Raw genomic sequence first — 20,786 nt, 5'->3', positions numbered from 1 at the left:
CCTAATGCACGGTGAGGAGGAAAGTTTGAGTGGACAAAGACTCTCCAAGGATCACAGCTGGGGAATTGCAGAGATTAGTTGAGTCTTGAGTCTCAAAACCCCCACAAAAAAAGGATCAAACAGCACCTACATCATATTGCATGTCAGTTGTCATGTCAAGCTGTTCGGGAGGGTTTCAAGAAAAATCCTCTGCTCTCATCCAGAATCAATCTCCAGCATATTCAGTTGTCAGACATGACTGGAACGTCAAACGGGACGAGCTTCTATGGTCAGATGAAACTAAAATAAGAGCTTCTTGGCAGCAAACCCACCAGATGGGTTTGGTGCACACATGGATAAAAAGTACCCCATGCCCACGGTTAAATATACTGCTGGATCTTTAATGTTGTGGGCCTATTTTTCTGCTGGAGGTCCTGGACATCTTGTTCAGATACATGGCTTCATGGATTCTACCAAATATCAACAGATAAAAAATCAAACCCTGGCCGCTTCTGCTAGAAATCCAATAATAGGCCATGGTTGGATCATCTGTCGGGACAATGATACAAAACAAACATCAAAACCAACACAAAAATGTGTCTCTGAGCACAAAATGAAGCTTCTGCCATGACCATCCCAGTCCCCTGACCTGAATCCTAAAGAAAATGAGTGAAGTGAACTGAAGAGAAGAAGCACCAGCATGGAGCTGGGAATCTGAAGGATCTGGAGAGATTCTGCATGAAGGAATGGTCTCTGATCTCCTCAGGTGTTCTTCAAACTCATCAGGCATTATAGGAGAAAACTGTTATCTTGGCAAAAGGAGGTTGCAAAAAGTACTGAAAAAAAGGGTGGCAATAATTTTGGCCAACTTGTTTTGGAGAAAACCATTTATTTCATAATGTGATTTTCCCCCCCACTTTCAGTTCTTTTCTTTCAATGAAAGGTTAGATTTTTGCTAATTTTATGAATTAAAGATCAAAAGGATAAACAATGCAGATTTATTTTTATAGTCATCTTTGATCATATTTACAAAGGGTGCCAATAATTCTGACCACCACTGTATGTTTATGTAGTAAATATTTTATATGTGATGCAGAACTACCATCTAGACACTTTTCTTTTCGTTTTTAAAATCAGTATATATTACAAAACTATGGAAGCTAAGTTTTAGACATAGAATCAAGAATGAAAAAGGTAATTACGTAATGACGTTTTATCCAAACATTTTGACCTTTTCCCCCACAATTGGTTTTATATCTCACAATTCTGACTTTATAACTCACAGTTGCAATTTTATATCTCTCAATTTTGAGAAATAAAATCAGAATTGCAAGATAAAAAGTGGCAATTACCTTTTTTATTCTGTGGTGGAATAAAGCTTCTTTACAAAACTACTGGCACCGTGATGCAATAAACAAATGAAGTTTGATAATTTTGCCTCTATTATTGACTTGAGCTTTTTTCCACATTATGGGGATTGGGAAATGTGCTTGCAGTGCAATAATGTTACAGTGCACACACACACATGGGTGAAATATGAGCTGGACATGTTCTTGACAGTTGTGTTCTTCACAGTTTACATGAAATGAAGATGTGTTGTTCTCAAATGTATAAACCTGCTGTTTTGTGACGTTTGACAGGTCTAATGACTCCGGGCTGCTGTCCCATAAAGAGCATTTGCCGGTCGCAGCGCTGGCTGTGGGTGACATCAGCAGATCGGGTTCAGAAGCGGCCTACAGAGTTGGTCCCCTGCAGTGTTACGGAGACAGTAAGTACAGCACGGATTTAATATCAGCCGCTTTAATCACACTGTAAGCACTTACCCTGTCATCCTGTCAGACCGGCTCTGGGTAGATTGGCACCCATGTGCAGTTGTGCTTAATGAAAACCATGACGTTGTTCCCGGAGAACTATATAAATGTGCTACTGTAAATGCTTTCTCCAGGTAACTTCTGGAACGCTGCCTACTTCAACAAGGAGACGTCGTACCTGCACTTTCCCACGTTCCACGGGGAGCTGAGTGCCGATATCTCCTTCCTGTTTAAAACCAGCTCTTCATCAGGAGTGTTCCTGGAAAACCTGGGGATCAAAGACTTCATTCGGATCGAACTGAGCTGTGAGTGTGTTCGACCTTCCGGCTTATTCCTGAATCTCACAAAACCTGCCAAGACATTTCACTCTGAAATAAAAAAAGACAGTTTTTTTCTTCTATTTTTTTAAGGACCATTAAGATATTTCAGCCTGGTCTCATTGTTAATGCGTAGTTATTAATACGTAACTTTAAAAGACACAAAACGTACATCTTTGTACGTTTTGAATGGTGCTAAAACTTACAAATACTGACGTAATTATGGCACCGAAACGTAAACATACTTACGTTTTTACTGCGAATAAAACGTAAAATATTTACGAATCTTTCATGTCATAAAAATATATGTATAAAATATATATAAATGTTCCCTTTTTAACATTTTTAGATTAATGTAATATCCCTAAACCCCACCCCACCCCGAACCTAAACCTACCCATTTTATACATAATGTTAAAAGAAAATATCATAATGGACAGAAATGTGTAGGAAAATGACAATTTTAGTAAAAATATGACATTAAAACGATATTTTGAGCCACTTATCCTACACCTACCCCTAAACCTACCCATAACAATTTCTTAAAACTACATACTGTTTATAAATGAAAAACAGACAAACAAGCGTACCGTTAATCACAATCATTTATTTTTTGCAAATATGTCAAAAGTGGTACCAAAAGTTCAAATGATGATGAGTTCCAGTCGCAGTCCTCTCTGGCTGTAACGTAATAGTTTTTATAGGGTACAGAACAGAATATAATTTATTAATCCGTGAAATTATGAATCTGTCTTCTCTCCGTGAAGGCGCGCACTGATTTCAAATGTTAATCCACTGAAACACGGCAAATCGCAATCTGCGACGAAGCAGGTGAGAACCAATGAGCGTTCGATATCAGTGCCGTAAACCATGTCGTAATGTTTCTCGAGGGTGGCGCAGGCGCACTGGCGCTATTTTTTTAAATTTGAATCATAATGTGCGCGGGCTTTGACTGTGACGGTTGCTGTTGCTGAGAATGAAGGTGAAGATCGACAGATAAAGGGCTGAATTTGAATCTGTTCCTCACAAACATATGGATTCTAAAGATATGGAGTACAGCAAACAAATAAAATGGGTGTGATTTGTTAATTTATGTTGTGCTTTGGTGTATCTTATGGTTGTATTGTCAGTCACTGCATAGGAAAAAAATCCCACAGCAAAATATTACAAAACGATTATAGAAATGTTATTCATTTTAAGGTTTCAAAGTGTAGTCTCGTTTAACATTATGTAACGTTAATGACAATTGAACACAACATATTTGAATCATTAAAGCCACAATTTTAATATTAATACATGGTAATTCATATACATTCACACTTTACGTTAGATGTTTTACGTTTTTTAAGCTGCTAATACGTAAGTATTTGTACGCTTTAGTGCTATAAATACGTCAATGTTGTACGTTTTTGTGTGTATGAAAACGCTAGTAAATGTACGTGTGATAGAACCACACTTCACGTAAAAATACACACGTATTCTCATGAGATCACGTTGGATATTTTGGTATTGGGTAAAATCTTTATATATATATATATATATATATATATCAAAAGACAACATTTCGACCAAAAAGGTATCCGTCAGGTCAGACAAAACTGACGAAGATCTTTTTAATAAATTTTGAGAGCAGCAGTGGCAGTGTGCCAATTTTTGTTTTTTGACATTCAAGTGTTTCTGATGATCGAGCACCTGCTCTAAGTTGCTTTGGGATGTGCACATACTACTTTCTTCTAAATAGCCACACTTGCAATGCTGGTGTCAGATTTCACACTTTAACAGGGTGAGTGGTGAAGTGAGGCTGCAGTATGAGGAACTTGGTAACACCACTTGACACCTTCTTTCAAATCTGTGGGGTGTGTGATATCACGATTTTTAATTGTGTACGATTAAAATGTCTCCACAGTCTGCTTTTGAAGAAATATTATAATATCATGCTACAGTACAGTTTCTATCATTTGCAATTCTAGTGCCTCTGTCCCACTATACTGTACAGTGCGACATACATTCACATCATATGTTAACACAGAGGTAGAGCTGCGCTCACGGGACACTGTAGTTATTCGCAATCACGAATGTTCATTAACTGCATGTGTTTTAAAGCCTTGCTGGTTAAACATTTTGTTTGTGTGCTGTTCCGACATCTGCTTTTCTAAGCACACGCACACTAAAAGTCTGTCAAACAGCACGTGATTACTGGACTAAGTTATCTTTTGCCTCTTATTGCACTAATACTGTCAAATACACACAAGGTTAACATAAACAGTTGATTATGTCTACAGTGAAAGCAAACAGTTGAGAGAAAGATGCATGTATGTAGATTAGATGTGTGCAGGTCTTAAAGTGACAGCAGCTAATAGTAAACCTGCTGTCGCTTGTCCTTAAAAGGGATAGTTCACCCCAAAATTAAAACTCTGTTATTAATTACTCTATTTTGCTACAAAATAATAGTTCCAATGAAAGCCAGATCAGATCAAAACTGCATTTCACAGTGGCGTTTTGTGAACAAATCTGTGGCTTAGAGCGAATCGTGAGAGTCAATTCATAAATATTTGTATTATTTATTTCATAAAGGTTCTTAAAAAGGTAAAAGATGCACTGGAAAATCTATTTAAGGGGGCAAATATTGCCCCTTAATGGAAAAGGTGTGACAGTAGTCGAAATGGAAGAGAGGGGTTACGCAGACGGATGTTAAATGCCTCGGGGTACGGCACTCTAAAAAGTTTAGGAAACACTGCATTACCCTAATGAGAATTGGATGTTTTAATGTGCTGAAATGTCATTAAAAAATGTCAGATTGCAAAAAATCTTAATGGCCATACTTTTTTTTTTCCTTTTTTCTTGACATGTTTCATGAGATTCACCCCTGTAGGAAAAAACACTCAAAATAATCAATATGGGATTATGTAGTAATTAAGTCAAACAGATGAAATGATGAACTGTGTGTGTGTGTACTTGTTTTTGTGAAATATCAGGACATAAATGTGTATAATGACATGGGTATGACATGGGTATTACAAAAAAAGGTGAAATATGAGGACATTCAGCATGTCCCCACTTTTCAAAAGGCTTATAAATCATACAGAATGAGTTTTTGTGAGAAAGTAAAAGTGTGCACAGTTTCCTGTGATGGTTAGGTTTAGGGTTAGGGGTAGTGTAGGGGGATAGAAAATACGGTTTGTACAGTATAAAAACCATTATGTCTATGGAATGTCCCCACATTTCACAAAAACAAACATGTGTGTGTGTGTGTGTGTGTGTGTGTGTGTGTGTGTGTGTGTGTGTGTGTGTGTGTGTGTGTGTGTGTGTGTGTGTGTGTGTGTGTGTGTGTTTGCTCATGTTTGCATGGGGTTACATACATGTCTTAGGTGTCGACATTGCTGATTATTTGTTTATCCACCAAAGGGAGAAATAATCCAGAGAAGCTGTCGGCTGAAAATATAGACATCACAAAACGTTTTTCTCCAGGGAAATTACTGCAGAATAGCTGTTGAACCAATATGTAGAGACGTGCTCCAGTGGTTTGCAATGCTCTCAGAGTGAAACCCCCTCTACATGATCAATTTAAGACCTTTGGCCATTTTATTAGCAGTGTTTGCTAAGTCAAGCATCTCGATTACTGTTACTCATAGTGATCTGGAGGCCTAAACCGAAGTATGAAAGTTCAGTGTTTGTTTTTGTGCTCCAGACATGAATGACTCCCCAAATCATCTGTTTTCCTGTAGCTGTAACAGTAGTGCATAATGCTAATAATGCCTAGGTCATGGGTTTGATTATATATATAATATTATAATATTATAGAAATAGTTTTACTGTTTAATTGGAGTTGTAAATGTAATATACATGGATGCATTTCAGTAATGAGAATTGGGAGTTTTAGTATAATATTCTTTTTGCCCACTGGACCATAAAGCAGCTTTTAAAAAATCACACAGATGATCAAACCGAATAAAAAAAAAAAATGCTAAAAATAATACAAACATGCACAAACACCACTTTCAGTTCCCTCTGAAAATGTAAAATCTAGTTTGACTGCTGCTAGATGAGCACTATCTGTCTGGTGTTCATCCGAACCCTATAAAATCCATGTCCTCTGGGTGTGTGTCTAGATTTTTATTATACCCTCCACCACATGGTCCCTGTCTATTACGCGACTCTTTAACTACATAAGAGAGCTGTTAAAAAATCCTGGACGTAATGGGCTCATGTGATGGATGAGAATAGAGTATGTGAAGACCTTACAGCGCCCGGACGCTTGTTCCTTTATAATGACAAATCCTTTGGCTGGAAGAGCTCAATTAACCTCTCATTATATTCTGAGTTGGGCGCCTGTTGAGGCCGCTCATGTAGGACGTGAACTTGCAGGAAGTTCGAGATCTGAGCTGTAGAGCGCACTGGAATAATTCAAGCAAAAATTGTGATTTACTCACAAACATGTCGAAAAGTTATTTTCCATATCAACGCCTTTTAAATTGCAATTCACTTCCTGGATTTGAATTAATACCAAACAGGATGCAGAATTGCAGTCTGAATTTGAAAATAAGGAAGTAGAATTCCATAAATGAATATAATGCGTCCCCTTCCACTTTCATATATGAAAAAGAGCAGCATGAACACTCAGCTAAACATCTCCACTTGTGTTCCACAGAAGAAATAAAGTGTTTGGAATGAGGTGAGTTTGAGCAAATGATGACAGAATCTTCATTTCTGGCTGAAATATCCCTTTAATAACGACTGAGATGATAATGACTCGAATACGCTTGCATCTAAATTTCCAAAAGCAACTCACTTTCGTGTCATGTTTCCCACACAGACGCTCCAGAGGTGCTTTTTGCTGTAGCTCACCCTGAGAGTCAGCTGTGGTGCGTGTGCAGTGAATAATAAAGAGTTCGTAGCACATCATCAGCGTTTTTGTGGAGTTTTTTTGTCGTTAGAGAAGTGCTTCATGACAGAAGGTGCTGATCTTTCTCAGCCGCAAGACGTCTTCATTCAGATGTCGTGAAATCCTGCAGATGGAGCGGCGGGAGCCTGAAGTTGTGCCAATTCTTGAACATATGTGAAGACTGAGTAAGAAACTAAGATGTAGGAACTAGATTTAAAGGGGTAGTTCACCAAAAAAATGAAAATTTTGTCATCATTTACTCACTCTCAAGTTGTTCCAAACCTGTATGAGCTTCTTTCTTCTGCTGAACACAAAAGAAGATATTTTGAACAATATGTGTAACCAAACAGGGAGTCGGTGGGGTCCATCAACTGTTTGGTGACTGACATCTTGCACAGCGTTCTTGAATGAATTGCATGTCAGTCTGTTATTGTAGGGACATCGGCTTTATATTTACATGATGCTGTGATTGGATGCTTTACATGTCAGTCAGACGTCCTCTCGGCCGGTCCTTGGCCAATGAAATCTGCGATGGACTCCAGACCTTCTGTCGCCAGTCTGAAGCAAAAGACTCTCCATTTAATCTCATTGGTTCCTGGGAAAAGCAGTTGAGATCTTAAAGGATTTGTTCACTTCAGAATTAAAATTTCCTGATCATTTACTCACCCTCATGTCCATCCAATATGTTTATGTCTTTCTTTCTTCAGTTGAAAAGAAATGAAGGTTTTTAAGGAAAACATTCCAGGTTTTTTCTCCATATAGTGGACTTCACTGGGGTTCAACGGGTTGAAGGTCCAAATGTCAGTTTCAGTGCAGCTTCAAAGAGCTCTACATGATCCCAGATGAGGAATAAGAGTCTTATCAAGTGAAACGATTGGTCATTTCCTAAAAAAAAAAGGAAATTTATATACTTTTTAGCCACAAATGCTCATCTTGCATAGTTCTGCGATCCTCCACTCTTTACGTAATCACGTTGGAAAGTAGGCGGAAGTACCGATCCAATGTCTACAAAGCAAATGTGCAAAGACTCAAACAGCCTTTACAAAAAAGAGATAAAACAACGATGTTGGACAATTTTGAGTTTTTCCCCCTAACTTACCTCTCGCCTTCATCATTCGTGACCTTTACAATGTGATTACGTAATGCGTGGTGCATCACAGAGCAGTGCAAGATGAGCATTTGTGGTTAAAAAGTATATAATTATTTTTTATTTATTAATTTTTTTTAGAAAATGACTGACCGTTTCTCTAGATCAGACTCTTATTCCTCGTCTGGGATCATGTAGAGCTCTTTGAAGCTGCACTGAAACTGACATTTGGAACTTCAACCTGTTGGTAACTGTTGAAGTCCATTATATGGAGAAAAATCCTGGAATTTTTCTTTTCGACTGAAGAAAGAAAGACATGAACATCTTGGATGACATGGGGATGAGTAAATTATCAGGAAGTTTTAATTCTGAAGTGAACTAATCCTTTAAAGAGATTTGATTTGAGATTTGGGTTTTTAGCTCTATACATGATGATGATGCTCACCTCACATCCAAGGCAGATGAATAATTGTTTTATCATTCATTGGAAGTTGTTTTAGACATTTAGAAAACAGCGTGTCGTTTTGGCATTATTCTCAAACCGTCAAACATCTGCCATCATCATGATTCATTTTGGACTGGTTCTAATGTCTCATTTCTTTTGAACAGTTGTGTCTTATTAACATCAGTGAAATATCAATCTGTCAGTATGATGATGAACATCAATCAAATCTGTTTCCCTTTCCAGCGCCGCATCAAGTCGTCTTCTCGTTCGACGTGGGAAACGGTCCCTTCGAGGTGAAGGTTGAGACGCCTGCCGCTCTGAACGACAACCGCTGGCATCACGTGAGAGCTGAGCGCAATGTGAAAGAGGCCTCGCTGCATGTGGACCACCATCCCGCTGCCGTTCAGAAAGCTCCCGCTGATGGCCACATTCATCTGCAGCTCAACAGCCAATTATTTGTAGGTAGGAAAAATAAATGATGTCTCTTCACTCTGTGTGCTGTTCAGAAATCTGATAGCTGTTATCATGTTTTGGATGGCCATTATTTGTCCCTTTTGTTTAAATCTCAATGTCCAGATCATATATCAGATCATATAAAAAACAGACTTAATTGTCTTAATGTGTCTAATTTTTTAATTTCCTATTTTTTGAGAGTCACTCCTGTAAAATGCCATCATGGGAATCTTCAGGGGTTGAAACAGGCTGTGATGATAACTCTCAATTGCGAATGGTTTCTGTGAAGCTAGATTTGTTGACCTTGACCGAGCTCCTGGCAAATTTGAAAGGTGTTTCTCTGTTGGAGGAATTCAACGGGAATGAATTGAAGTTTTCCAGTAAGTGTTGAGAAAGTAGTGTCATTAGAGCTCAATCTTTATAGCTCTATTGTGCAGCACTCAACTGCAATTGGATTCGGAGGTTCCCATGACTGTTCAAATGTGCCGTCTGCACATGAAGGTATGAAGAACTCCATTTCAACCAGTTTATAATGCAGGTCTTCAGGAGACATTTTCAGTATTGTGTATATTATTTCCAGGACATATCATGGGAAAGAGAACTGTTTTTGTCAAGACACCATATTTGATAGGCTGCCACAGACACAAATGAGTCTCATAAGTTGCTCTTTCAGCACTCAGGAAACTTAATGGAGATCTCCGTTATGATTCACCTCACGTATCACCAAAATAGGAGAAATAAAAATAAACACAAACGAATCAATAGTTGTTAGTAAGAGTGAAGAGCTATAAAATAATGTGGATAAAATCTCAGATCATTTGAAGAGAAATCTGTGACTTTATTTTGACATCTCAGACTTCAACAGTTTGATTTCTAGCTTTTTTAATGATTGAAAATTATTTTTAATAGATTGTTTTAGTTAACAATAACAACACTGTTCTATTTGATATTGTTTACATATTATAGGAACATTAAGATATTTTTTTGCATTATGCATTTTGATATTATTTTAATGAAAATTAACCACAATATATTTGTTGCTGTAATATGAAATAAACCTCATTTGTATAAATATATTGGGCCCTATTTTAACGATCTAAACGCAAAGTGTGAAGCGCACGGCGCAGGTGCACTCAGGGCGTGTCCAAATCCACTTTTGCTATTTTAACGACGGAAAAACGGTCCGTGCGCCGGGGCGCATTTTTGAAATGGGTTGTCCCTATTCTCTTAATGAGTAATGGGCGTAACGTTCAATAAACCAATCAGAGTGTCATCTTCCATTCCCTTTAAGAGCGAGATGCACTCGCGCCATGGTGGATTGCTATTTACATGCCGGAATTTGTTGGCGGAAAAGCTGAACGCTTTTCAAGTGAAGAAACCGATCTGCTCGTGCACGAAGTTAAAGTGCGCGAGCAGATCATCTACGGGAAAAGCAGGATATAACATTATATATATTATATAATTATATATTATATAACATATAACATTATAAAATACACTGACTTATTAAACACACCGATTCAACTGAGGAGTTCAACGAGTGATGTTTTGCTGAAATTACCTGTTAAGTGGCCAGTCAATCTTTCAGTCGTCTGCGTTGGATGCAGGCTTTCAAATAGCTCCGCCCGATCAGTCAGTTAATATATATGTGTGTGTATTGGCACGATTGTTCAATTAATTAGCCAGTTTCGTTCATCATTATAAGTAGTAATAGGCTGAATTGAAAATAGGTATCCTAATTCTAATACACACAATGACTATTCATCATTACATTTTTATATTTATGTAGCCTACACAATAATATTCTTTTACACTGTAATCCTTTTGTTTTTAATATTTGGCATGTTTGTGTGATGCGCATCCCTGTGTGTAATAAGCAAAGTCAACGCGCACTGTGGATGCGCCCAGAGGTGCAGTTTCTACCAACGCGCTCTAACAAAAAAATATTGTGCCATTGGCTTTAGACTTTAGACCAGGTTTGAGTTGGTCTATGGCGCAGTCTATTTTCAGCTCCTTAAAATAGCAATGCGCCGGCAGTGCGCCTGAACTCACCTCTTTTTTAGACCAACACGCCCATGGTCCCACTAACTGGCGCAAATGCATTTACTAATTTAAGGACGTGGCGCTGAACGGAAAACGCGAACGGCGCCGGACGCAAACTAGCAAACACACTTGCGCTGCGCCTTGCGTCGCATTGCGCTGGGTGTATTATAGGGCCCATTATATTTATAATAAAAATGTTTTTTAAAAGTTACACTAATGGACAAACCCAGCAACTGGGTTGTTTTAACCCAGCGAATGGGATGTTCTAAACCAGCGAATGGGATGTTCTTAACCAGCGATTGGGATGTTCTAAACCAGCGAATGGGATGTTCTTAACCAGCGAATGGGATGTTCTAAACCAGCGAATGGGATGTTCTTAACCAGCGATTGGGATGTTTTAACCCAGTGATTGGGATGTTTTAACCCAGCGATTGGGTTGTTTTAACCCAGCGAATGGGATGTTCTAAACCAGCGAATGGCATGTTCTAAACCGGGGATTGGGTTGTTTTAACCCAGTGATTGGGATGTTTTAACCCAGCGATTGGGTTGTTTTAACCCAGCGAATGGGATGTTCTAAACCAGCGATTGGGTTGTTTTAACCCAGCGAATGGGATGTTCTAAACCAGCGAATGGGATGTTTTAACCCAGCGATTGGGTTGTTTTAACCCAGCGAATGGGATGTTCTAAACCAGCGATTGGGTTGTTTTAACCCAGCGAATGGGATGTTCTAAACCAGCGAATGGGATGTTTTAACCCAGTGAATGGGATGTTTTAACCCAGCGATTGGGTTGTTTTAACCCAGCGAATGGGATGTTCTAAACCAGCGAATGGGATGTTTTAACCCAGCGATTGGGTTGTTTTAACCCAGCGAATGGGATGTTCTAAACCAGCGATTGGGTTGTTTTAACCCAGCGAATGGGATGTTCTAAACCAGTGAATGGGATGTTCTAAACCAGCGAATGGGATGTTTTAACCCAGCGATTGGGTTGTTTTAACCCAGCGAATGGGATGTTCTAAACCAGCGATTGGGTTGTTTTAACCCAGCGAATGGGATGTTCTAAACCAGCCATTGGGTTGTTTTAACCCAGCGAATGGGATGTTCTAAACCAGCGATTGGGTTGTTTTAACCCAGCGAATGGGATGTTCTAAACCAGCGAATGGGATGTTTTAACCCAGTGAATGGGATGTTCTAAACCAGCGATTGGATTGTTCTAAACCAGCGATTGGGTTGTTTTAACCCAGCGAATGGGATGTTCTAAACCAGCGATTGGGTTGTTTTAACCCAGCGATTGGGTTGTTTTAACCCAGTGAATGGGATGTTCTAAACCAGCGATTGGATTGTTCTAAACCAGCGATTGGGTTGTTTTAACCCAGCGAATGGGATGTTCTAAACCAGCGATTGGATTGTTCTAAACCAGCGATTGGGTTGTTTTAACCCAGTGAATGGGATGTTCTAAACCAGCGATTGGATTGTTCTAAACCAGCGATTGGGTTGTTTTAACCCAGCGAATGGGATGTTCTAAACCAGCGATTGGGTTGTTTTAACCCAGCGAATGGGATGTTCTAAACCAGCGATTGGGATGTTTTAACCCAGCGATTGGGATGTTTTAACCCAGCGATTGGGTTGTTTTAACCCAGCGATTGGGTTGTTTTAACCCTGCGATTGGGTTGTTTTAACCCTGCGATTGGGTTGTTTTAACCCAGCTGTTGGGATGTTTTAAACCAGCGATTGGGTTGTTTTATCCCAGCGATTGTGATGTTTTAACCCTGCGATTGGGTTGTTTTAACCCAGCTGTTGGGTTAAATGTTTGCCCAACCTGTTGGTTAGTTTTATTTAACTCAACTATTGATTAAAAATGACTGTATTGCTTGCTTAATATGAACCCAAAGTATGTTGGAAATGAACAGAATTAGTTAATTAATATTAACATAATAGTAATATGTTTAATAAATAAACATTTGTTTCATTAAACAATAAACATTTATTAAATTGCTTATTAATAAATGCTCACTTTTTGATTATTACTGTTTCCTCTAGAAATTATGTGTCTAATTTTTAATTTCCAACCTATTTTGGGTTCGTTTTAAGCCAGCTATATAGTAATTTTTAATCAATAGTTGAGTTAAAACTGTATAAAACTGCCCAGCATGTTGGGCAAACATTTAACCCATCTGCTGATGATGGACCTCATTGACTTCCATAGTTGTTTTTTTCCTACGATAGAAGTCAATAGGGTCCATCAGCTGTTTGGTTACCCACCTTCTTTAAAATATCTTCTTTTGTGTTTTTTTTTTTTTTTTTTTGTTGATGACAACATCTTTACTTTTGGGTGAACTATCCCTTTAAGCAAAGCTTTCCAAGTGCTCTCCATTTACTGTGATTTCTATCTAGGAGGAACATTGAGATATTGAAGGGAACTAATAGTGATTGGTGTTTCCTGTGGGTTTGTAACACATTTGCCTTTGTCTCTTATTTCAGCATTGGCATGTCAAAACTTAGTTTTAACAGCATTTCCAACTTTGCATCGAACATTTCACAAATGATTATATGGCACAGCTGGCACAGCGAGGTGTTCGCTCAAACAAATTAGCACTAAAACGCCAAGGACTAATGTGTGCAGAGTACATTATTTCTGTATTTATAGCTTGTCGTCTGCAGGAACAGAATGTAAAAAAAAAATACAATATTCTTCCTAAAGCAATTACCATATCAAGGACAAAACCACTGTGAAAGACTGACAGCACAAAATGACAGCAGATTCAACACATCAGTGAGGAAAGAGGGTCAGCGATCGTTTGTTTTGAACGGGCTGCTGGGGTTGAGAGAACAGTATCTGCCCGCCGCGACTCAAACCCTTGACAACATTCGAGAAGGTTACACTGTCTGCGTGATGAAAGCCATCTTTTTCCTGTAACTCTGCTGTCATCATCTTGTCATCTAAATGGCTTTTGTGCTTTTCTCAAAGTCCTGACAGCTGGAGAACGACAGCAGATTCATTCCTTGTTTCTTTCCGGTTGTGTTTTCAGGAGGAACTGCTTCCAGGCAGAAAGGATTTCTAGGCTGCATTCGTTCGCTGAAGCTCAACGGGAAGACTCTGGATTTGGAGGAGAGGGCGGAGATCACGCCCGGAGTGACTCCCGGCTGTCCCGGACACTGCAGCAGCTACGGCGGCCTGTGCCAGAATCACGGCACCTGTGTGGAGAATTACAACGGCTTCACCTGCGACTGCAGCCTCTCGCCGTTCACCGGAACCTTCTGTCATAAAGGTGCGGAAACAAATGTGGTTCATTGTTGTTTTTCAACCCTAGTAGTTGGGCTGGGCAATATATTGATATAAAAAATAAATAAATCTTCAATATCAATAATGAACTTAATCATCCAGAGCTGCACTTCATGAGCATTTCACCATTTCATTTGATAAAATTACGCAAATATTTTACAAATATTTTATATATATATTTTTTATATTTCTATTTCAGTGCTATTTTAGTGTTATTTAAATACTATTATAGCATTTATTAATATTTTTTAATTAGCTTTTATTTTTATATTTTCAGTTAAGTTTTTAATTTTTAGTTTTAGTCATTCTGTTGCTTTGTCATTTTATTATTTTTTATTTTTTAAATATTTACGTATAAATTCTTTTTATTTCAGTTTTAAGCTATTGTAAAATACATTCATTACACAAATATTTTATATATTATTTTATTATATTTCTATTTCAGTGTTGCTTTAGTGTTATTTATATACTATTATTGAATTTATTAATATTTTAATTAACTTTTATTTTATATTTTCAGTTCATTTTTTAGTTTTATTATTTTTTTTGTAATTTAATTTTTAGTTTTAGTTAATTTCTTTTTATTTCAGTTTTAAGCTATTGTAAAATGCATGCATTATGCAAATATTTTCCAAATATTTTATATATATTTTTTCATAGAATACTTATATTTTATTTTATTTCAGCTTCATTTCAATGACCAAAAATGATTTTTAATAGGTTTAGCTTTAGTTAACTATCATAAAATACACAATAAAAGTTTGGTTTAACCTGAAGGAATCATGACAGAAATATATTACTATTGTGTAGTAAAATAATATTTTATTAAGATTTTATGAAAAATTATTATTGTTATTATTATTATTATTAAGTAATATCATACAACCAAGATATTTTTCATCTATGTTGTAAATAAAAATACAGTATATACAAGTTCAGTACAGTATACAAAATGCTTTAAATTTAAAAAAAAAAATTGAAAATTAATTGCTATATTTTCATTTCATTACATTTTAAAAGATTGATATGTTGTTTTATGAATTTGCTTCATTGGGCACCATTTGTGATTAAATCTTGTATTAAATCATAAAACACACAAACCAGAAAAAAATCAAATGGAAAACACAGAATTTTATAAAAAATATTATAAAAAGAAAACCGATTGGGGCACTAAAAGGAAACTTATTCTCTGGAGTTTACAAACAAACCTTTACAAAGGTCTAACAAAATGTTATTAAATTAATATTGTGATAAATATCAAAATCAAATGATTTGGGGAAAAAAATTACTTTTGGCCATATTGCCCATTCAATGTTATTATAGCACAGTGATCTTACAGGGTATTATAGTTATGCATATGTATAATCCTAATCCATGTGCATTTAATCTCTTCTAGATGTTTCTGCCTTCTTCAAACCTGGAACATCAGTCACGTACACGTTTAAAGAGCCGTACGAGCTGAACAGGAACATCAGCGCGCTGTCGTCCTCCATCTACTCTGATTTAACGCTGAGAGGAGAGAATATCTCGCTGAGCTTCAGGACGAGTCAAGCGCCTGCGCTACTGCTTTACGTCAACTCGTACTACAGAGAATACCTCGCCGTCCTGCTCAACAGAAACGGTCTGAAACTCTCTAATCTTCCTCTCTGGTTTGCTTCTATGCACCCTAAGCACATTCATTTGGATTAGCTTGAGTCTGGGGAATCTCTGAAGACACCTGGATGTCAGCCGCAGTAAATTACTTTGTATATTGTCTGAAATCCGCCATAAAAGAAATGGCATGTTGTGTGCTGGCGGGGGATATATTCCCTCCTGAGACTGCCATGCATTCATGACTGCGTGTAAACATGCGTCTGTGATCTTGCATGCCAGAAAAGCTGTTTTTGAGCACATGCAGGCTTTCTGTGTCTAATTCTCGGAGGGAATTTTCTCAAAAGCTTTCGTCATTTAAAAGGTTCCCAGACTTTCATCCAAAAACGCCACCTGGACACAGAGACACGTCTTATAGGGTTTCCTAAATCTACCAAAATATTTTGCAGAATTGAATGTGATAAGATAAACACTGCCTCGAAGTAATGCACAGATAATAAATAAATAAAGCGTCTTTCTTCACAAGACATACAGCGTGACCAGTGTAATACGATTAAAAGATTCTTTTGAGCCATTTCGTTTAATGATTCATGCAATAGACTTACAATAGATTTACAGAATTGAATATGATGAGAGAAACAATCTGCCAGCCACGAAACATTGACAAAAACATACAAGATATTCTTCTATTGCATCTTCTTGGCAGATTTATTTCTTATAATGAATCATGCAAAAAGACTGAAGCTGTGTCCTAACCGAGCTTGATGCAATAAAGCTTTTTTTATGTAAATTTTTGTCCCAGACAAATATTATTGGTGCTAGAAACTTATTGCATCAGTTCTGGTTTGACCTAAACCTAAATCTGTAGCTATTTAAAATGATTTTCTTTATTTTCTCTTTCTTTTTCTAATTGTTTAAATAAAGCTGAAATAAAATATAATTATTAGTTGAAAAACTTAAAGGGTTAGTTCACCCAAAAATGAAAATTATGTCAATAATTACTGACCCTCGTGTCGTTCCACATCCATAAGACATTTATTCATCTTCAGAACACAAATTAAGATATTTTTGAGGCCTCCATAGCCAGCAATGTCCCTGAACCTCTCAAGATCCAAAAAGGTTCTAACCCTTTAACTGAAAACTAAAATTGAAATAAAAATAAGTTAAAACTAAACATATATATATATATATATATATATATATATATATATATATATATATATATATATATATATAAAATAAAACTAATAAAAGTGACAAAAGGTAAATCTGAAATTAATAAAAGTCATTTTCTTTGTTTATTTTGTTTTCAAATCATTGAAATGAAGCTGAAATAAAATAAAATATAATTATTAGATGGACAAACTTAAAGGGGACCTATAATGCCCCTTTTATAAGAATGTAATATAAGCCTTTGGTGTCTCCAGAATGTGTCTGTGAAGTTTCAGCTCAAAATCCCCCACAGATCGTTTATTATAGCTTGTCAAATTTGCCCCTATTTGGGTGTGAGCAAAAACACGCCGTTTGTGTGTGTGTCCCTTTAAATGCAAATGAGCTGCTGCTCCCGGCCCCCTTTCCAGAAGAGGGCGGAGCTTTAACAGCTCAACAACAACAAAGCTGGAGAATCTCACGCAGCCAAAATGAGGATTGTCAGTAACGGTGTTCAGCCTTATTGTTCAAACCGGAGTCGACACTGATGGAGAGACTCAGGAAGAAGTTACAACTTTTAGAATGAAACTGGACGTTTCTGAATGGTTAGTGGATAAATTTATGTAGTTGCTGTGGAGTTGATTCAACTCATCCACTAGCATGTGCCGTCATGTTCATCTTTTGTGCAAATCCAGTGTTGAATTGATCCTCGTTTGTGAAGCAGTCCGGCGTAACATGATGGCATGACAACAACACCCTACTACAACAACTCTTCCTCTTCTCTAAAGCAGCTCAACATGGCCTCACCCCCTTTGTTGCGCCGTTTGTTGTAGTAAATATAAATATTTCAACGAAAACAAAAACAAATAAAAACACATGACAAAATTAAAATGCAAACTAAAAAAATATATAAAGCTATAAAATATGAAAAGTCAAAATATGAATAAATAGTAAATAAACAATTATAATTAAATAATTATTATGAAATAATACTACACTGTTAGAAAACAGTGTAACAAATTAATTGAATTTGGAATGTATATTTATATGGCATTGTGTAGATTTCATTTTAATAAATGCTGTTTTAATTAACCAAACATCAAAGTGAGTTACACAAAATAGTCTTGTTTTATTTACCATGTTTGATGCCAATTATTGTGGTGTCCTGCGCCGCTGAAGCGGAATTCAGTAGGAAGCTCTGGATCTGGCTTATCACAGCACACTGGGTTTCCACAGAGAGGAAGCGCCAGACAGCGTGTGCCAATAATACCTGCTAGTCCAATTATGCAGAAGGTCCAGAAGTCTAGATAACAGCCTCCAGAACCCTGGCGCTCAGTCTGACAGCTTCCTGTTCCTGTTGCATGCAATTTTTATTTATTTCTGAGGGTCCATATACACATTAATTAACAGTTCACCAAAAAATGTAAGCAAAACCAACTCATCCATTAACATAAAAAATGACCATCCAGAGCAACATGCTATAAACCCCCTCATCACCTGCGAAACCTGAAAAAACGATAGTTTTAGCTTAATAAAGACTCACAAAGGTGATATTTTCAGCTTAAAAACTTTCTGTTTGTATACAGATGGTTAATTCCTCTCAGAACTGATGAAATGTTAGTTCTTTAATTTATTTCGGCATCAGTTTTGTTTCACAGAGGATAAAATATTAATCCTCTTAAGATGGAGCTTTGTAGTCGCAGAAACGTGTTCGCTTCTGTTGCATGTTAATGTTTCTGTTTGTCTCAGATATGTACTGTGGTTAAACGGTGACTTTTTACCATATAAAAGCCTGTTGAGAAATCAAATGCTCTTTGTTCTAAAGGACATTTGGACATCAAGTACAAACTGCAGCACAACAGAGACGCGGAGGTTTTCAGAGCCAGTGCGAGGAATCTGGCCAACGGGCAGCTCCACAGAGTGAGCATCCAGAGACTCACCAAGACGCTCAGTATTCAGGTACTGTGACGGATTTGAAGGACAATGAAAGTACATCTCTCTGCATTTTGCATCAAAGTGGGATGGTGTTAAATTGGATATTCTGGTTGTTTTCAACAACATCTGTGGCGTGATGTTGACTTCCATTAGAAATATCACCAAAACATTAAAACTTAAAGGATTAGTTCACTTCAGAATGAAAATTTCATGATTATTTACTCACCCCCATGTCATCCAAGATGTTTATGCTTTCTTTCTTCATTTGAAAAGAATTTAAGAATTTGAGGATTTTTTTCCATATAGTGGACTTCAGTGGGGACCAACAGATTGAAGGTCCGATCTGTGCAGCTTCAAAGAGCTCTACATGATCCCAGCCGAGGAATAAGGGTATTATAAAGCGGAACGATCGGTCATTGGTCAAAAAAATAAAAAAAATCTGGTAACACTTTACTTGAAGGGGTGTGCATAAGACTGACATGACACCTTCATAATCATGACATGACACATGTCATGAATATGAAGGAGGGTTTATGCATGTTTATGACAACTGTTATCAAATGTCATTCACTCAATTATGTCATTTTTAATGCAAAGATGACATTGTTTGAGATGTCTTTGTTATGACAACTTGACATAAACCAACACATCATAACCTGTCATAAACATGACATAGCAGATTAATTATCAAACTTAAGAAACTACTTGGCTTTATACAACATTACATTACATTATTTTGGTAACACTTCAGTATAGGGAACACATATATAAATGATTAACTATGACTTTTCCCTCAATAAACTCCAATTTACTGCTTCTGAATATAGTTAATTGTTACGTTTAGGTATTGGGTAGGATTAAGAATCTAGAATAAGGTCATGCAGAATAAGGCATTAATATGTGCTTATTAATTACTAATAAATATATATTCTAGTAATATGCATGCTGATAGTAATAAGCAACAAGTTAAAAGACCCTAAAATAAAGTGTTACGGTCCCACTTTATATTAAGTGGCCTTAACTACTATGTACTTACATCAAAAAATAAGTACAATTTACTTATTGGTTTCATATTGAATTGCAAAACACATTTGCAGCTATTGAGGCGGGGTACGGGTAAGGTTAGGGAAAGCTTTGGTGGTATGGGTAGGTTTAAGTGTAGGGGTAAGGGTTAAGGGATGGGTCAACAGTGTAATTATAAATGTAATTTCAGAAATTAATTACAGATGTGTAAGGAACCCCCCATCGGCACAAAAACGGAGTCTGACGGCGTTGGGCGAAGTTTAACGAGTGTATGCCTTTTCAGCGTCTCTGTGAAGTTCACTTAATTTCACTCGTTTAATCTGACTCCAATTTCAAATGATTCTTATTCTAAGGGTTGTGTCTCCAATTAGAAATTAATCATTTGTTATGTATTAATTTAGATATTTGATTATATTGGGTATTTCTTATTTTCAATTATTCTTTCATTACTGACCCATTATCACTTAGAGAATTTTGCATCGGCCGACTGCGTTCTCACGGACATAAATTCGACAGTTTATGATTCTTAGTCAGAGGGTGCAGAGTTTACTAATGCATTTGAGTCGAACCGCCACATGCTTGTTCATACAAAAACACAGTTTTCTTAGTCACGATACTGCAACTAAGTCAATAACAGACAAACTCAAAAAGTCCCATGATGTGCAGCATGCTCCTTTCATGGGGCTCTCTAGTTTGACCTGCCCTGACGCAGATTTACGGAAATAACGGACTCCAATAATCTACCGGTCATAATGATTTCAGAAGAATCTATTGACTGCTGTGAAATTGAG

The 20,786-nt window shown here is 37.0% G+C and overlaps 1 protein-coding gene across 1 annotated transcript in view; it reads left to right on the top strand.

Moving 5' to 3' along the window:
* The window catches only part of cntnap3 (contactin associated protein family member 3), a 161,887-nt gene that overhangs the window by 107,656 nt on the left and 33,445 nt on the right, over positions 1-20,786 (top strand). The window contains exons 15-20 of the mRNA XM_067397378.1: positions 1,620-1,747; positions 1,925-2,095; positions 8,765-8,983; positions 14,045-14,284; positions 15,695-15,919; positions 18,863-18,996. Coding sequence (XP_067253479.1) covers positions 1,620-1,747; positions 1,925-2,095; positions 8,765-8,983; positions 14,045-14,284; positions 15,695-15,919; positions 18,863-18,996 — 1,117 coding nt within the window. The remainder of the gene's footprint in view (positions 1-1,619; positions 1,748-1,924; positions 2,096-8,764; positions 8,984-14,044; positions 14,285-15,694; positions 15,920-18,862; positions 18,997-20,786) is intronic.

The sequence above is a fragment of the Chanodichthys erythropterus genome, chromosome 10 (assembly GCF_024489055.1).
Source record: "Chanodichthys erythropterus isolate Z2021 chromosome 10, ASM2448905v1, whole genome shotgun sequence".
NCBI lineage: Eukaryota > Metazoa > Chordata > Actinopteri > Cypriniformes > Xenocyprididae > Chanodichthys > Chanodichthys erythropterus.
Note: the sequence above shows the minus strand (reverse complement) of the source record. Positions and strands in the feature narration are given on the sequence as shown.